Here is a 17965-nt window from a genome sequence, read left to right as displayed (position 1 = left end):
AAGCCATAGCAAGACATATATGAATGCTAGTCAAATAAATTCATATGGAGAGTACCGACTGAGTAATTAATTTATTGTACTTCCTTAAATCAACAAACAAGACCAAAGATGGGGTTGACTCTGTGAAAGAGAAGGACATAGCTATACTTAAAGTGGAAGCTGATAAAGACTGTTTTGTATTAGATGAAGGAAGTTAAAAATGGGGTAAGTATGTAATCTTGGGAAAGTATATACAGGAATCCATAGAAAAAATAAGGTAATGTTATGTAAATAATAATATTATTACCGGGCGAGTTGGCCTTGCGTGTAGAGGCGCGCGGCTGTGAGCTTGCATCCGGGAGATAGTAGGTTCGAATCCCACTATCGGCAGCCCTGAAAATGGTTTTCCGTGGTTTCCCATTTTCACACCAGGCAAATGCTGGGGCTGTACCTTAATTAAGGCCACGGCCGCTTCCTTCCAACTCCTAGGCCTTTCCTATCCCATCGTCGCCATAAGACCTATCTGTGTCGGTGCGACGTAAAGCCCCTAGCAAAAAAAAAAAAAAAAAAAAAATAATATTATTGTACTGACAGTTCACATTAAGAAAGGAACAATGGATTCGTTTCAAGTATATACATCACAAGGTGGAAATTAATAAGTGGAGAAATACAGTATATACAAAATAAGAAAATAATGTTAATGGGAAGTACCGGTATGAATGCACGAGGAAGAAGGGGGGGGGGGGGAATTTGTGCCTATGGGTATCACAGTAAGAATTAAGAAAGGGATGTACTAATTGACTTTTTCAGAGGAACCAGTTTATTACAGAGAATATACAGTATGATTCAGGGTGGAAAATAGTAAAAAATTTACTAGGTATGATTGAGGAGGTAAAGGACCTTTTTTTAAAAAAATGGTGTGTGGCCTCTGAAGATGCCTTGTACAAAAAATGAAATGGTGTATGGCTTTTAGTGCCGGGAGTGTCCGAGGACAAGATTGGCACGCCAGGTGCAGGTCTTTTGATTTGATGTTCGTAGGTGACCTGCGTGTCGTGATGAGGATGAAATTATGATGAAGACGACACATACACCCAGCCCTAGTGCCATCGAAATTAACCAAATAAGGTTAAATTTCCCGACCGTGCCGGGAATCGAACCCAGGACCCCTGTGACCAAAGGCCAACATGCTAACCATTTAGCCATGGAGCCAGACTGCCTGATACATATCTTTAGAATTGAAACCTTACAGGTGACATAAGCATCCGTGAGAATGGGGCGCTACCTATGATGAATTTTAATACTGAAGATGGCACACACACACCCAGCCCCCAAGCCATCAGAAATAACCAATGAAAGTTAAAATCCCCGACCCGGCCAGGAATCGAGCCCGGGACCCCTTAGACCAAAGGCCAGCATGGCTACCATTCAACCATGGAGTCAAACATAAAGATACTAAAACTTTTTGACTGATTGGAAAAGCATATTGTGAAGAACTGATGAATGTTCAAACATGTCTGAGTAAGCTCTGGATGGCAAGAAAACCAGATAAAATGATACACAAAAAATTAGATGAATTATAAAAAGCCATTGCTGTGGCAGAAAAGGAACTTACAATAATAATCTTTGTTATCGTCGTCATCATCATCATCATCATCATCATCATCATATATCCTCAGCTGCCGTGTGTGCACATTTGATCTGATGCCATTTAGGCTGCTTACATGTCATTTTCAACTTCCTGTTTACTGGCGATTAAGGAAGACGAACGTGGAGGAAATCCATGGGAAGAGACAAAATTGTACAGGAAATAGATAGAGAGACAGGTCTCAGAAGATTGTCCAAAGGGGGTAATAATGACTATATTCAATAAAGAAGATATAAAGGTATGTAATTATAATTGTAGGGGAATGACACTTATACCACATGTTGCCAAAGCAATGGAAAAAAATACTAAAGAATGTAGATCAGCAATAGAGTTAATTTTCATTCCTTGATGAAATATGGAAAAGCATGGAAAGAATATAGTGATGACCACCATCGATTTGGAAAAGGCTTATAATAGTGCCCCTCCAAAGCAAAAGTAAAAGTAATCATAAAAGTAATAGAAGCTGTACTGTGTCAACATGCAAGTGTGCAAAACAGAATGGAAATTGATACTGGATAAAGCAGAGAAGTATGCTGTCATCTGGATTGTTAATAAAAAAAATAAAAAAAATAAAAAATTAATAATAATAATAATAATAATAATAATAATAATAATAATAATACCTGGATTGTTTATTACAAAGTTAAGATGATGTCATGAGGGCATCAAAAGTTGTGTGCAGAGTTACAAGAATGAAAGGGATTTCCCAAAAGTTAATATTTTTTCTGTTTATTGTCCAAATGACTAATTAATAAGCAGTTGTTTTTCCCGAAAAAGAAAACCTGTTACAGGACCTGTATCTTGATTTGCTTCAGAATAGACTCTTTCCTCAGATACAGGATTGGATTTCATCATTTTGCAGTAAGGTGATGTACCTCCTAATTTTCCTCTCAACATGCAAGAAGGTTGGAATGACGATGTTCCCCCATTGTCAGATTGGTTATCATTGTAAAGAGAGTTAGAATGAGACTTAGGGAAGAACTAAAGGTGCAAATGTTGAGAGATAAATAGACAAAAGATGGTTTGGTCATATTACATGGATAAATGAAGAATGAATGCTGTAACAATTTGTCCTCTCTAAATACTTTAGAAGTAGTTAGTGGGATGTAAAACCAGTAACATTATTATTATTATTATTATTATTATTATTATTATTATTATTATTATTATTATTATTATTATTATTATTATTATTATTATTATTATTATTTATGCAATTATAAATTAAAGAAAAGACATTCCTGTGAATGGACTTGGTTTAAGAATAATGTGAACACAATATAACCTGGATTGGAACATGGTGGTGGATGAAAAATGGTAGAGAATTGGGCTGCATAAGAAGAAAAAGAATGGGAGCCAAACCATAATATGTAATGTGATTTCTATTGACAATTGTTGTGAGAAGTATAATATAAATTCAAAGTTGTTAGATTAATTATTCAACATTATGGATACTTTATCCACTTCCTTGTATATTCTTTATAAAAGTTTTAATAATCCTTTTAATGAGACAGTGGTTCTTTCTGTGATAAGATGGATTATTTTCACATTAAGATAATATCTTCATAGCATTTATTTGAGGTATATCATTAAATACAACCTGCTCTGAAGCCATCAGTTTCTGTACATAAAATTTATTTTAAGCAATATTCACAACTATATAAATCATATAAGCACTTCTGTATTCAGTATATTTTTCATGTAATTTCATTGTGTAATGCAACTGTACTACAAATGATAAAACTTCTTTTTTTCAGGTTAAATCAAAATCTTGGAACAAACCATGGAGAAGAGGAGAAGGATACGAAAAGCTTCCAAAAATTGATGTGGGTAGAAATGAAGTTGTTATATCACCTGAAGAAGGAGAATACACCGAAGATGATGAAGATGATGAAAGACAATTATTTACCAAGACGTAGGAAAAGGAAATACTATCTACTATTAATAAATGCCCACAGATCAGAAAAAAAAAAAAAAAAAAAAAATTCAGAAATGGACAGATACAAAAGATGTGAATTGTTGATATAAGAAAGGGGTCTGACAGGCATACACTTTTAATGGAAATGATTAAATATATCTTGTAAATGAAATTAATATAAAATTGCACACACAGAATCCTTTATGACATTTTATACTGCTAATAAATGTAATATGATTGCCTGGATGAATGATGTTTCATAAAAATGTGCTCAAATACTTTTACAAGTCATTTGCCATGGCCATTGGGTGTGTATGCTCTCAAATGACTCCCAATTCATTTCATCAGTGACACACTCTGACTATAAATCATTTGCCGAAATATATCCCTCCCTAAATTGTAGGTGGGGGATATCTATGTACAAGTCCAATTCCTGATACTCCTTGGATTGTAAAACATTTTTTGGGAAAATAAAAGCAAAGATATTGAAGTTTGAATAATACTCTGGTTGTGCTTACAGTTCATTAAGACTGGGATATATAAAATAAGGTTTAATACAAGATTTGGTGCTACCAAACATGGAAGAGAGATGTTGTTTGTTCTCCAGATCTTGTGGCAGGGTGTTAGTTTTCACAAGACCAAGGCACCATTCAGAAAACTAGAACTCTTAATAAGTGCCTGTATGGACTCTAGTTGTCAGTATGCTGGTTCATGTAGGGCAGATTTGATAATGCCCATATGGAAAGTAAAATGCAGACAGGTCACCCTCTTTAATTCCTTCTACTTAACTTGTAAAAATCTATGGCTGTTCCTCTTATTTGTTTTTTATTTTTTAATTGAATGACTGTGAGTGCACATCTTTCATCTCCATAAGGAATGAGATGGGGTTATTTTCTTTTAAAAATGCTTCTTGCTTCAGATCATGCTTTCTCTTGGAAAAAGAAAACTCTCATCAGTTTACTTATATTAATCTTAATTTGATATTCATATATATTTTAAGTACCGGTAGTATAATATTTTCTTCCTTAGGTATTTTTTTAAAGTAATGAGTTATATTTTTGTCCATTTAGTTTAGAATACATTTATATATTTAGCCTTTTATGCATTTTTTTAGACACACATTTAAAATGGGAAGACTGCAGTATATTTGCTACAGCTGGAGATGTGAATAATCTATTTTAGTGCATTTATCTGTGAGAGTAGATTATATGGCAAGAGATTTGCAGCCATCTTTAGAAATATTTCTTTACCAGAGTGAATCTTGATCTTTTGAACGAAAGTTGTGTGTTTGCCAGAGGTCAGTCCATTTGCTAAAATGTGTAGGTCTGTCTCAATCTCTAATCATTCTGTAATAACATCACACACAAAAATTCTATCTGGTATTGCTAATTTTATTTACTTGATAACTACATTAAATTGTGTCAATCTTTTAAGCCACGTCTCTTGCTGCTAGCTGTGCAGTATACCTGAAGATTGTTAGTGTTGAACTGTGGGTTGAATGAGTTGTAAATTTATTGTGTAATATTGTCCTGTTTTGAAAACAAAACATAGGAACTTTGTCACCATAATATGTATATTTATGAAACAATGAGTTTGCCCATAATTTAATTGTAATTTAAGTTAAGTAGTTAATATTATTGTCATTAATCTTGGTTATGTGATGTGAATAATGGAAAATTTTTAGAAAATCCAAATATTGGCATCAAATAGATCCATCTTGCTAAACGTTTTTTGTTTATTTGTTTATTTATTCATTACAAAGCATCAACATTTGGAATTATAAATCTGCTTGTGTTTTATTATATTGAATATATTAATACATAGTTAATAGTTACTATATTTCAGAGAGAACAAGCAAGTACAAAATATATATTTAAAGAATGAAATTAGGAGATGTCAGATATAAGAATTTATAAAAAGAAGTTAATCATATTATATATTTAAAGACATATTTTTCAAATTTGATTGAACATCACAGATTGAAACACACAGAAAGTTCAGTCCTTAAATATTAAATTCTGTCCTCTGGCTTGTGGATTCCTTTTATTTAAATTTATAAAGCAATTTTCTCTCTCTCTCTCTCTCGTCAAGATGTCAGTGTCAGCATAGCTACATGGAACATAATACTGGTTGGTGTGAAGAATTTGGTACAGTACCAGTTTGTTGCTTTGTGAGTCTAAAGCAGTGTGTGTAAAAATAAAACAAAAAATAAACAAAAAAATATTTGTATGGTATGAACTATTGTAACATATCTCCATATGGTTTGGGGTTACATTTATTGTATATAGTAAATGTTGAGAAAAAGAATTGGGTTTGCTAATGCTATATGGGGAGGTTATACAGTTGGATGTATTCATCTGGAAGTTTGCAGAGAATACATAATGGAGAGAAAGACAGTGACTCTTGGTTGATAGAGATAAGTTTGTGAGTAAATCGTAAGTTTAAAATGATTTTTGTTACTGTTTTGTATTGCATTTCTGGTAGAATAACATTGTATTAAAGAACTACTGTTAAAAAATGAAAGAGGTATTTTATTAATCAGTGACTGGGGGGAGATATCTTAGAACAGCAAACCCTGCAAACTGTCAGCTAAGTACATTCTTGTATCAACTTTCCCTTCCTGTCCTGAAGTTACGTGATGATGATCACCACTAAGATTATGAAGAATGTGGTACTAAGTGTCCTTCTGTAAATACGAAGGGTGTTCAATAAAGACAAACTAATGTCCAAAAGTCTTGAACAGGCAATAGCACTGACTGTCATCTAGTGGCTGATTCATATACTATTAAGTACCCTTGACTGTCACCAGGCACTGCACCAGTCAGAAATCGACCACTCTGTCAGTAGCATCTTGAATGTGGTCATAGCTTACCATGCCTCTAGTTTTACAATGGTAAAAAGTCAAGAGCAGCATTGCGTTCTGCTGAAGAAGACTGCTTCAAAATACTTCAAGATCTTTGTAGAGCTTATGGTGAGTCTACTGTGTCTCATACTGCTTGTTTCCATTGGCAGAAGGCTTTCAGTGATGGAAGGGAGAGTTGTGAGCTGTTAGGAGGGGAGGGAACCACCCACCTCCATCCTTACTGGGATCACTGTTAACACTGTGGCTGTACTTGTGACAGAGGACTCTCATACGATAACTGGGGAACTCGCCAAAATGCTGAACATATCGATGAGAAGTGTTCACACCATTTTAAAGGACCATTTGAACATTTCACGAGTGTGTGCTTACTGGATTCCCTTGTGGCAACAGCTGTTATGACCTTGGTCAAGAAAGGCATCTTTACGGTCTGTCACCCCCTCCCTCTCCACCCCACCCCCACCCCGGATGGTCCTGATCTTGGCCCGTGTGACTTCGTTTTGTTTCCAAAAAGGACCTTAAAGGATGACTGTTTGACTCCAAAAATGACACAATGAAGGGTTTAGGGGCAATTTTGAAGTGCCTTTCAAAAAATGGATTAGAGGACGTCTTCCAAAAGGGGATGACAAAATGAAACAAGTGCATCTCTCAATGATGATTATATTGGAGGGAAAAAATGTGATCTGATTGATTGTTTTTGTAATAAAGTTCTTACAGTATTAGTCTCGGTCGTAATTGAACACCCTTTGTATTAGCTACACTAGCTACCAGAAGAAACAGAAAGAAAACCCAAAAGGATGAGGGCAATCTCCATATCTTTAGACAGTCCATCTGCAAATAGATTTAATATTTAAAGATGGTAATGCATGAAGATGTGGAGACTGTCCTTTTGTGTTCCATTTCGATTTCTCCCTCTTCCCTCACTGATATGTCATTGATTTTTCAGGGGCATGGTGTCTACATTGCTGGTGTTGCTGCCGGCAATATACAGAAAAATAAAAAATAGGTATATTCCTTATTATATAATTGTATTCTCTACATTCTCTATCAACGATCTAAATCCACCTGATTCCCATCAGAAAAGATACAATTACCATCTAGCGCTGAAGAATTGAACTGATCCATAGTACTTTCACAAAACATCTTCAGTTTTTCCGATTAACACCTCATGTTGCCTGCAGTGCTTCAACGGCAAACTCGCCCTAGGCTGGGTGTCAATGACACTTGGCGTTATCCATTATACGCTGGTTAGACACAAAGGCAATTGGTGTTTTTCTTCCTTCCTCTGCACTCCCTAAGCATGGGTTCTAAATTGTCTGGTGAACTATTCTCCCATCATTGTGACTGTGTTATAGAGAGCCTTTTAAACTGTTGCTTAGAAATATGTACGCTTAGAGAGAAAGTAATATTATTTTGAATGGCCTTTTAAACTGTTGCTTAGAATTATGTATGCTTAGAGGGAAAGTAATATTATTTGAATGGTAGATTAACTCCTGAGTTAAGTGTCTTGTAGAGTAAATCACATGTAAGGTTCAAAAGATATTTTAATGTATCATGATAAACAAAATCACCATGGCTGTGCCTGTAATTTGATCACATCTTCCAAATGACAAATACACTGCCAGAAAGAAAAAAAAAGCATGTAACATCCTCAAGGACTGTGTTCAGTAGTACCAGGGTATATGTGCATACAGAGGGATACGTGTACAGCGTAGACCTGGTGAGTGGCCTATTCCAGAGTGCATTCGCCCACGACACCCAGGTCCCACCCCTGGCTTCATGGTGTGGGGGCAATCAGTTACAACTCGCGGTTATAGTTGGTGTTTCTACAGGGTAACATAATCAGTGTCTGCTACCTTGCACAGATTATTGTCCCCGTGCTATTGCCATTTCTGATATGCTTTTTCAGTAGGACAGTGCACGTCCACATACAGCTGCTGCGATGCAACATGCTATACGTGGTGTACAATTGCCCTGGTCAGCAAGATCACTGGATCTCTTGTCAATTTAACACTCATGAGACATGACGAAGTGGGAAGTGCCAAAAACATATCAGTGACTTTATGGTGCTATCGAATAGTTTTCTGATGACAAAGTGATATGATGAAAGTGAGTCAGCAATATCAGTTCTACTCATTATTCCATTGTACACAACTCCATTCCAGGTTTTCTATTCTTCTTTGTGGTATTCTTCAAGTTGCTGGAATGCTTTGTAGATAACATCAGTACATCACACTGAACCTTCTACTTCACTACTATTATCTCATTCCCTTTCTCCATAGTTACAACTTCACCTCTCTGTAGCTTGAATGTACAACAGTTGTTGGTAGTCCTTTGTGTTTCCAAATGATCCCAACAAAATGGGTTTTACGATAAACCCCCCATTTCAAATCGAGTGTGACGCACATTGCACTCAATGTATTAATATTATTCCAAAATTGAATGCTACTGAAACAGAAAAGTCAGCTTGGCTATCAAAGTAATGATCACTTATGACTATGTGAAGAAATTAAAAGCAGAAATTTAAAAAATTACTCATTATAGTCATGTAGACCATATATAAATGGTTTAGAGAAAGTAAATAGAACCAACTGAATTCTGTTGTCATTTTACATGGTAAATTTACTTATAACTCACACGATCTATAGTTATGTGTTATACAAGGTTTCCTGAAATGCACGAAATGCGGATTCCCAGGAAGTACTTATAGAGTGGTGCTGGAAAAATATCAGTCAAGACATACCAGATGGAGGTGTTTTTAGAAAATTAAAGATCTAACAAAAAGGGAGAGACAGTGGAGAATGTAATGAGAGAGAGAGAGAGAGAGAGAGAGAGAACTTACAAAGAAAGAAAGAGACAGAGGCATATTGTTCATACAAATCCTTCTTATCATGCTGGAAGAATCCACAGATGATGTTGATGAAATGGAAATGGCGTATGGCTTTTAGTGCCAGGAGTTTCCGAGGACAAGTTCGGCTCGCCCGATGCAGGTCTTTTGAATTGACACCTGTAGGCGACCTGCGCATCGTGATGAGGATGAAATGATGATGAAGATGACACATACTCCCAGTCCCCGTGTCAGCAAAATTAACCAATTATGGTTAAAATTCCCGACTCCGCCGGGAATCGAACCAGGGACTCCTATGGCCAAAGGCCAGCACGCTAACCATTTAGCCATGGAACTGGACAGATGATGTTGATGATAAGGTTTAACAAAAAATTATCTGCAAAATTTCATGGGTGGATTCCTCACATGTAAACCCATGTTCCTCACATGATTGGTAACTTCTGTGATGTACCATCTAGAGTGGATTCAGGCCTTGGCATTAGTGGATTTTATTTTTAAACACTAATATTCTGCCCATGGATCCTCCAAAGATCCGGTATGGTATCACGCGTAGCTTTTGAGCATTGGTGTTATGAAGAGATGGGAAGGAATAGTAGATGGAGAGACCAAAAGAATGGCCTTCTGCGGGGTAGAGTTCTCTCACCTTTCCTCCTTCTTCTTCTTCTTCTTCTTTTATGACCACATAGGATCACTTTAGTCAGTCCGTCGTTCAGGTCTCTTTGAAGGGGTTGTTCGGGCTTTGCGGTCCTCCCAGTACTTCTTCAGACGCTCCGATCTTCGTGCCCTTTCCTCAGTTGAAAATGTGCGTGTTGTTGGTTTGTTTTGTGTAAGGGTAAAGCGGAGGTTTGTATTCTTGAGTTTTGTATTCAATTTTATCTTATTTTTGGTGTCTTCTGTTGTAAGGCCTATTTCCTTCAGATCCTCTCTTACTTCTCTGATCCATTTACATCCTGTTGTGGTATTTTTTGAGACGAGATTGTGTTGTACTAATTGTTTCAGAAGTCTCGAGTCCTGCATCCTCATGATATGTCCAAAGAATCCCAGTCTCCTCTTACGCATAGTATCTGTAATGGGTTCTAGCTCTTTGTACACGACTTTGTTAGGTATTAACCGCCACTTTAACATACAAGTATATACAAATGACTAACCACGAGCCCCTCTCACTAGGATGTTCATTTACGCTAATGATCTGGTTTTGGCTGTCCAAGGTAATGATTTCAAGGCTACTGAAGGGGTACTGGCTTTCTCATTTGAAGTATCAACTTATTATTTTTAAAAAACTGTTAGTTCAAAACCCTGCTAAGATCCAGGTGTGTGCATTTCATCTTAGGAATTTGGAAGCTAACAGGCAATTGATGTGGAATGGAAGGGCAGGCGATTGGAGCATTGCTTTTTACCAAAGTACCTTGGAGTCGCCCTGGACCAGGCCCTAACATACAGGGCATGCTGCACAAATACTGGACAAATGGTCTCAGCCTGGAACAATATCTTTTGTACACTTTGCTCGACCAAGTGGGCTGCACATTTAACAGTACTGAGGATATCTGCTCTGCCTCTCATTTTCTCTGTGGCAGAATATGCAAGCGCTTTGTGGCTCATATAAAGCAGGTGGATGTAGCTTTGAATGAAATGACAAGGTGCCTGAAAGCAACCCCTACTGAGAAACTTTACTACCTAGCTGGGATCACTCCCCCTGATATTCGGAGGGAAGTGGCAGCAAGATTTAAGAGGGCAAAGGCAGAGAAAAACAGAAGTCTCCCTCTATTCGGACTTTGACCACCTCCTAAAAGATTAAAATCAAGAAAGAGCTCCCTCAGTGTCTCTTATCGCTTTAAACAAATCACCATCGATAGTGCACCGAGAACTGTGGTGAAGTAGAATACAACGCCCTTTCGGAGTGGATGGTATACCTCGTGAATCTTCACCTCTTGGACATCAGCTCAGCTGGGCTACTTGGAGGTCACCTAATCATTTGAGGAGTGGTACTGGAAGATCTACGGACAACCTCAAGTTGTGGGGTTATTTAGGAGAACAGACAGAACTTTATGATAGCGGGGAAAAACAAACTTCCCCACACATCTATGCCCGTCCAATGTACACTTCAAGACCTAGTTCAAGCGACTCAAGAAGGAATTGCTGTCGCTGATAATTAGATGAACTCAGTGTGCCCAAACAAATTATATCTGTAGTGCCGTGTATTTTATGCAATGTAATGCGTATGTTATGTTTATTTGTATTTATATATTGAAACGGGAATGCCCTGCGAGCATTCACGTTCATACATTTCTTGAGAGGAACTCACTAACACCCGGCTGTATGCATTCAAAACGAGCGCCGAACGCGCAGGTATTGTGGGAGACAACATGCAAGCTCGCGTTACCAAGGCACTTCGGCAATAAAAGGCAGTCGCTAGCCTTGAGTAAGGCAGTGTGCAGTATGCGGTGAGTGTGTGTGTCACTCAGTGTGTGTATGCAAGCAAGCACATCGCTATACGGTTCGTCACTCTGTCCGGATGGGTACTTGCGTTCGAAAGTGTTAGTGTTGAAAGCCTTCTCCGTGGACTTGGACTTTGCGCGTGAACGAAAGCTTAATTTCGTTTCTATCAGTCTGTAGAGCTGTGCATTTGTATTTTGTTTGTGGACTGCGAATTTAAAGAGACTGTACGTTTGAAACTGTGCGGTAGTTGTTTCCTCTACGTGTTAAGCTACCTCATAAAATTGTGTCCTAGCGACTGAGCAGTTCTTTTACGAATAGTGTTACGTTATTTTATAAAGAACAGTGCCTACTTTTTTTCTCCCTCAAAGACTGTGTCTATCGCTCTGCGTGAAAAGTGTTAATATTTCCTAGCATAAACTGTGCCAACCTTCACTTCATTCGAAGACTATGTCAAATCCCCTCATGAAACTGTCAAATATTGCACCTCAGTGATGACTTTGTCTCTGAAAAATTACCAAGTAACAGGACTTGGACTGTCATAAACTATTTCTTTATATTTTCGTCGAAGCTCTATTTTTTTTTTTTCAACGAGAATGTGCGTGCTGTACTTATGTATACAGTGCAAAGACTGTATCCAAGGAATTTACTTTTTTGAGATTGAGCGAAGTGTTTAATCATTGCATCTCGGAAGGTTCCAGATCGCTTTCATTGTTTATTTCAAGTACGATAGTGTCTACTGTGACTTTGATTTCATCTTCGAAAGTGCGTCCAACACGATTACTGGGGAAACTATTCAAAAGTGCTTCCCCTTAATTCGCGGTGCGGTAGAAAAATGTCGCACCAGATCCCCTTGGCATTCTGTGCGGGAGTTCTTCACTTCTCCGCTCCTTAACAACTGTTTCACGCTGCACGATCTGCCTCAGGTTCGAGTCGTCGTCAACGTCCAGTGCTGAGACAACACCAACGACGCGGAACGACGCCGACACCGGCGACGAAGGACGACGCCGACGCCGCAGAATAACGTCTCCTCCGCACCTTCAAGGGCAATCTCACAATACATCTGTAAAAGGTGATATAATTCCTTTGCTTATCTCTTGAATAAACAGCAAGTTCCCCATTAATCATAAATGTATTGCACTACTCTTCTCTCATACTCTCTAAGCATGGGCCGTACACGCCTTGACGTCATCCATGCTCTCCGAACAATTGAAGTAAGTTACGGGCGTTCCTGTTTCAATATATTCATACTGTTTATATTGTATCAGTGCCCTGACACGAAAGGAGAACAAGAAGAAGGAGGAGGAGGAACACCTTTGGTGAAACGGCGATTTTGAACTAGTCCTGCAGAATAGTGATGGGTAGCGCTCGTGAATGAGTCGTTCAAAATGAATGCTTCACTCCTATGAAGTGTGAACTAACCACTCAATTTCAATGAACTGGTAGTTCAAACACTTCACAGTTCTCACACTTCACATCATTCACAGTTCCAAAACTTCACATCATTCACAACTCATTCGATTTGTCTGTCGCTCGCTCACTCTCTCTCTTCCCTCCTATGAGTCTAGCTACGTCATTCATTTCGTCCTTGACTCCCAGTCCCATCCTACCTGTCAACTGTGTTATTACACGATTAAAGATATATAGCCTACGAAGATACTGACAATCCGACAGAGTGAGCACAGCACACATGCAAATAAAATGCTTTCCTTGTGAATCTGGAAGTAAAACGTGCGCTGAATCCACAGCCGAAAGAGGATCTTCCTTGCAGGAATGTTCATCTCATACACAACACTTAATTAAACAAAACTGCACTTGGGAAATAGACCAATTAAATAATAAATCAAAATGAACGGACTTTATACACTGACTGACAGAGCAAATGCAACACCAAGAAGGAGTGGTCAGAACTTTATGCCAATTGCAGGGTAGAGTGACGTCACTGAGGTATGCTCATGATGTGAAATGCGCCGCTGTGCTGCGCACGTAGCGAACGATAAATGGGACACGGCGTTGGCGAATGGCCTACTTCGTACCGTGATTTCTCAGCCGACAGTCATTGTAGAACGTGTTGTCATGTGCCACAGGACACGTGTATAGCTAAGAATGCCAGGCCGCCGTCAACGGAGGCATTTCCAGCAGACAGACGACTTTACGAGGGGTATGGTGATCGGGCTGAGAAGGGCAGGTTGGTCGCTTCGTCAAATCGCAGCCGATACCCATAGGGATGTGTCCACGGTGCAGCGCCTGTGGCGAAGATGGTTGGCGCAGGGACATGTGGCACGTGCGAGGGGTCCAGGCGCAGCCCGAGTGACGTCAGCACGCGAGGATCGGCGCATCCGCCGCCAAGCGGTGGCAGCCCCGCACGCCACGTCAACCGCCATTCTTCAGCATGTGCAAGACACCCTGGCTGTTCCAATATCGACCAGAACAATTTCCCGTCGATTGGTTGAAGGAGGCCTGCACGCCTGGCATGGTGCCGGGCTAGAGCGACTTGGATGAGGGAATGGCGGAACGTCGTGTTCTCCGATGAGTCACGCTTCTGTTCTGTCAGTGATAGTCACCGCAGACGAGTGTGGCGTCGGCGTGGAGAAAGGTCAAATCCGGCAGTAACTGTGGAGCGCCCTACCGCTAGACAACGCGGCATCATGGTTTGGGGCGCTATTGCGTATGATTCCACGTCACCTCTAGTGCGTATTCAAGGCACGTTAAATGCCCACCGCTACGTGCAGCATGTGCTGCGGCCGGTGGCACTCCCGTACCTTCAGGGGCTGCCCAATGCTCTGTTTCAGCAGGATAATGCCCGCCCACACACTGCTCGCATCTCCCAACAGGCTCTACGAGGTGTACAGATGCTTCCGTGGCCAGCGTACTCTCCGGATCTCTCACCAATCGAACACGTGTGGGATCTCATTGGACGCCGTTTGCAAACTCTGCCCCAGCCTCGTACGGACGACCAACTGTGGCAAATGGTTGACAGAGAATGGAGAACCATCCCTCAGGACACCATCCGCACTCTTATTGACTCTGTACCTCGACGTGTTTCTGCGTGCATCGCCGCTCGCGGTGGTCCTACATCCTACTGAGTCGATGCCGTGCGCATTGTGTAACCTGCATATCGGTTTGAAATAAACATCAATTATTCGTCCGTGCCGTCTCTGTTTTTTCCCCAACTTTCATCCCTTTCGAACTACTCCTTCTTGGTGTTGCATTTGCTCTGTCAGTCAGTGTATCATTTTTAAAGACCTGAAGCTGGAATCGTCTTTCCTATAGAGAGTGCTTTAAGTACGACGATATAGCTCTTCCACTAGCTTCTCGGCCATCTGTTTCACATCACCACAAATTTCAGAGTTAATGGTGAATCTGCTACACCATCTTTTCAATGACCGAATGAGGAGTATAACTTTTGACGCAGTGACCAGTCTTTCACTGCTCATTTTTTAGTACAATCTTTGAAAACTTTAAACACTTCGCAGGCTTGTGTTATGCTTGCAATGTCGTCTGCAGAAGCGGTTGTATTGACAATGGATGGGGGAACTTCAATAAAAAATGAGAGCTACTTGTTAGTGACAACACACTATATAAAAGGTGGTGGTGGTGGTGGTGGTGGTGGTGGTGGTGATTATTGTTTTAAGAGGAAGTACAACTAGGCAACCATCCTCTATTAAAACTAATCAGAGAGAAAAAACTGAAGGGATCCGACACTTCGAAAAATGAAGGTATCGGCCAAAGGAAGACAAAGGCAACGAAGGGCGTGAAAATGAAAGACTCCCTAGGCCTCGAGTGCTCTAATAACGTCGGGGTCAGAAAAGAACACGAGTTGACCAAGGGAGGTCGGATAGGGTGGATGAAAGTGAGGAGCCTGGCACAAGTAAGTGGAAGCAGTGCCAGAACTCAGCTAAGGACCCCGTAGTCGCCAATCCACGCTACAAAGTTCAGAGACCCTGGGGCCCCTTCTAGTCGCCTCTTACGACAGGCAGGGGGATACCGTGGGTGTTATTCTACCGCCCCCGCCCACAGGAGGATAACTATATGAAAGATTCATCAGGGTAGATAAATATATATTTATGGCAGTGGTAGTCATATTCATTCTATTTCGGATTGTATTTTAAGAGGAAAAAATATTATGATATGATGAATAACGTTGGTAACCCCGGTGTTTTCTGCCAGAGTACAACTAAAACAGGTATCACGTGGCAGATAAAGACACTGTTGAGTGCATCATGAGAATAAGATGACCCTAGATTAAATATATTTCCTTCCTTATATCTTTATCTTTTCCCTGTCCCTATCGACCATTATCTAGATGCTGTAAGCAAGCAAGCTATTTGGCCCATAATTACATAGCTTTGCCATCTGTTGGTAATATTATTAAGTATTATGAAGCTTTATTGAGTGAGTGAGATACTGTGAACGAAGTCGCTGCTGAACGACATACTCAGCAGCTTCATCAGCCTTGATTACTTCATGAACGAACTACTTCATTTGAACGGTTCACAGTAAAGAGTGTGAATGAGTGAAGTAGTTCATAGGAATGAACTGGTTCGACCAACGAGCTAGCTCGTTGGGTTCGACCCATCGCTACTGCAGAAACAGTCCGAGGCATGGAATAAATGCTGTTCTAACCAGAAAAATTTCAAAGGCTTCAAGGAACAATAGGAGACTCATGGAATAAATACTTTGGATTAAGAAGAGAAGGTACGAAAAAGAACAGCTGCTCTACACAGAGGAAACTTTCAAGAAATACAACACTGGGTATTTTACTGCATGTTTTAGAACAAAATCAAAGGATTTCCCCCCAGAAATCGGTGTTTTAAAAATGAACAAAGGATGCTCATCCTTGAAGACAGGAAAAACTGCAAACACTTGACTGATTATTTCCAGAAACTTCTGAATTGTGAACCTTCTGAGGAGGGATTGTTCTTTGGAGAACCCCCGTTTAATTTAGAGGATCCACTCCTACCAAATACAGAAGAAATTAAAGATATCATTAAAAACAACAAAACTCCAGGGAGCAACTCAATTACTGCAGAGCTATTCAAATATGCTGGTGAAAATGTGGTGAATAAACTAGAGAAATTATTTGCTCATATACGGGAGAGAAAAGAAATCCCAAGTGATTGGAAGAATGCACTCATCCACCCTTTGTACAAAAAAATGGAGACCGAGCCAACATCAGCAACTACAGAGACATCTTCCCTTCTTCCTATAGCATACAAAAACCTCTTAAAATCCTTGCAATGCAGGCTTGAAACTCGTTTAGACATACCGTCTTGCTAATAAAAAGTCCTTATACCGTTGTTTAACACTTGAATAGCTATACAGTGAATAAACCTTGTATAAGTGTTGTGTATTCTTTTTACTAATAAACGTAGTATACGCATTGTATTACTATACAGCACGTATACACTCGTTCCATGGCGTAGGAATCTCTCAAGGAACTTAGAATACCCAACAGGTAGGCCATTCCGGCATGTGTGCTGCCATTGGTCAGCGGCTTGTGACATCATCGGGAAGAATACATCTGCGGTCTGTTATATTCTCTTGCATTAAATGTTGAATGCAAAGTGATATTTATCGTTTCTTTTGCACTTTCAAATTGGAATATTTTCTTTTATGACTTGGAACATATATTTAAATCATGATAATGTTTAATGAATAAGAGGAAAGTAGAAAATATTTATCGTAGGGAAAATTATAGTGCATAATGTATGTTCCAGCCTCGTAAGCCTTAGTTAGACATGTTTTTTTGTTAATCATATTACAATGAATGTAGTTCTTAAAATTGTTTTAACATTTTTCTTCTTTATCAGACAAGACGGGTGTGGATTTCGCAAGGCTATCCTTCCACTATCTGCAGGAGCAAGGTACGGCGCTCAGTGGGCTGTTTTTGCCACGGTATAATCCAGGGGCGATTTCTCCGAGCATGCTACGCTTGCTGCGCAAGCGCAATATTTTTCTAAAGCAGGCGAGTTAAAAAAATTACAATATGTACTGTATCTGTAATAGATCTGCATTATACAAATCGCATGTTGCATTTATCTTGGCGAGTCCAGCGAGGCTTGCTCGTATCTTAGGAGCTTCAGCGGAGCTATCGACACAGCGAGAAATGTATGCGCGCGCAGGTTTCTTCTCTCCAAGGCCGGTTGCAAGCTATCACGTTTGTAATGTGTAGTTGGAAGCTTTGGTCTGAGAGCTACAGATCTAGTGTGTTGTGTCAGTGAGTAGTGTACCGTAAGTTCCTGATCACCTATTCTGAATGATTTGACGTGCTGCAATGGG

At 39.6% G+C, this 17965-nt stretch overlaps 1 protein-coding gene across 1 annotated transcript in view; it reads left to right on the top strand.

The window, feature by feature from the left end:
• Window positions 1-6065, top strand: part of Fur2 (furin-like protease 2) — a 147831-nt gene extending 141766 nt beyond the window's left edge. The window contains exon 16 of the mRNA XM_067136712.2: window positions 3382-6065. Within this exon, the coding sequence (XP_066992813.1) occupies window positions 3382-3543 (162 nt within the window). The 3' untranslated portion in view covers window positions 3544-6065. The remainder of the gene's footprint in view (window positions 1-3381) is intronic.
• Window positions 6066-17965: the final 11900 nt, after the last annotated feature.

Source organism: Anabrus simplex, chromosome 1, assembly GCF_040414725.1.
Source record: "Anabrus simplex isolate iqAnaSimp1 chromosome 1, ASM4041472v1, whole genome shotgun sequence".
Classification (NCBI taxonomy): Eukaryota; Metazoa; Arthropoda; class Insecta; order Orthoptera; family Tettigoniidae; genus Anabrus; species Anabrus simplex.
This window is presented reverse-complemented; position numbering and strand designations above follow the sequence as displayed.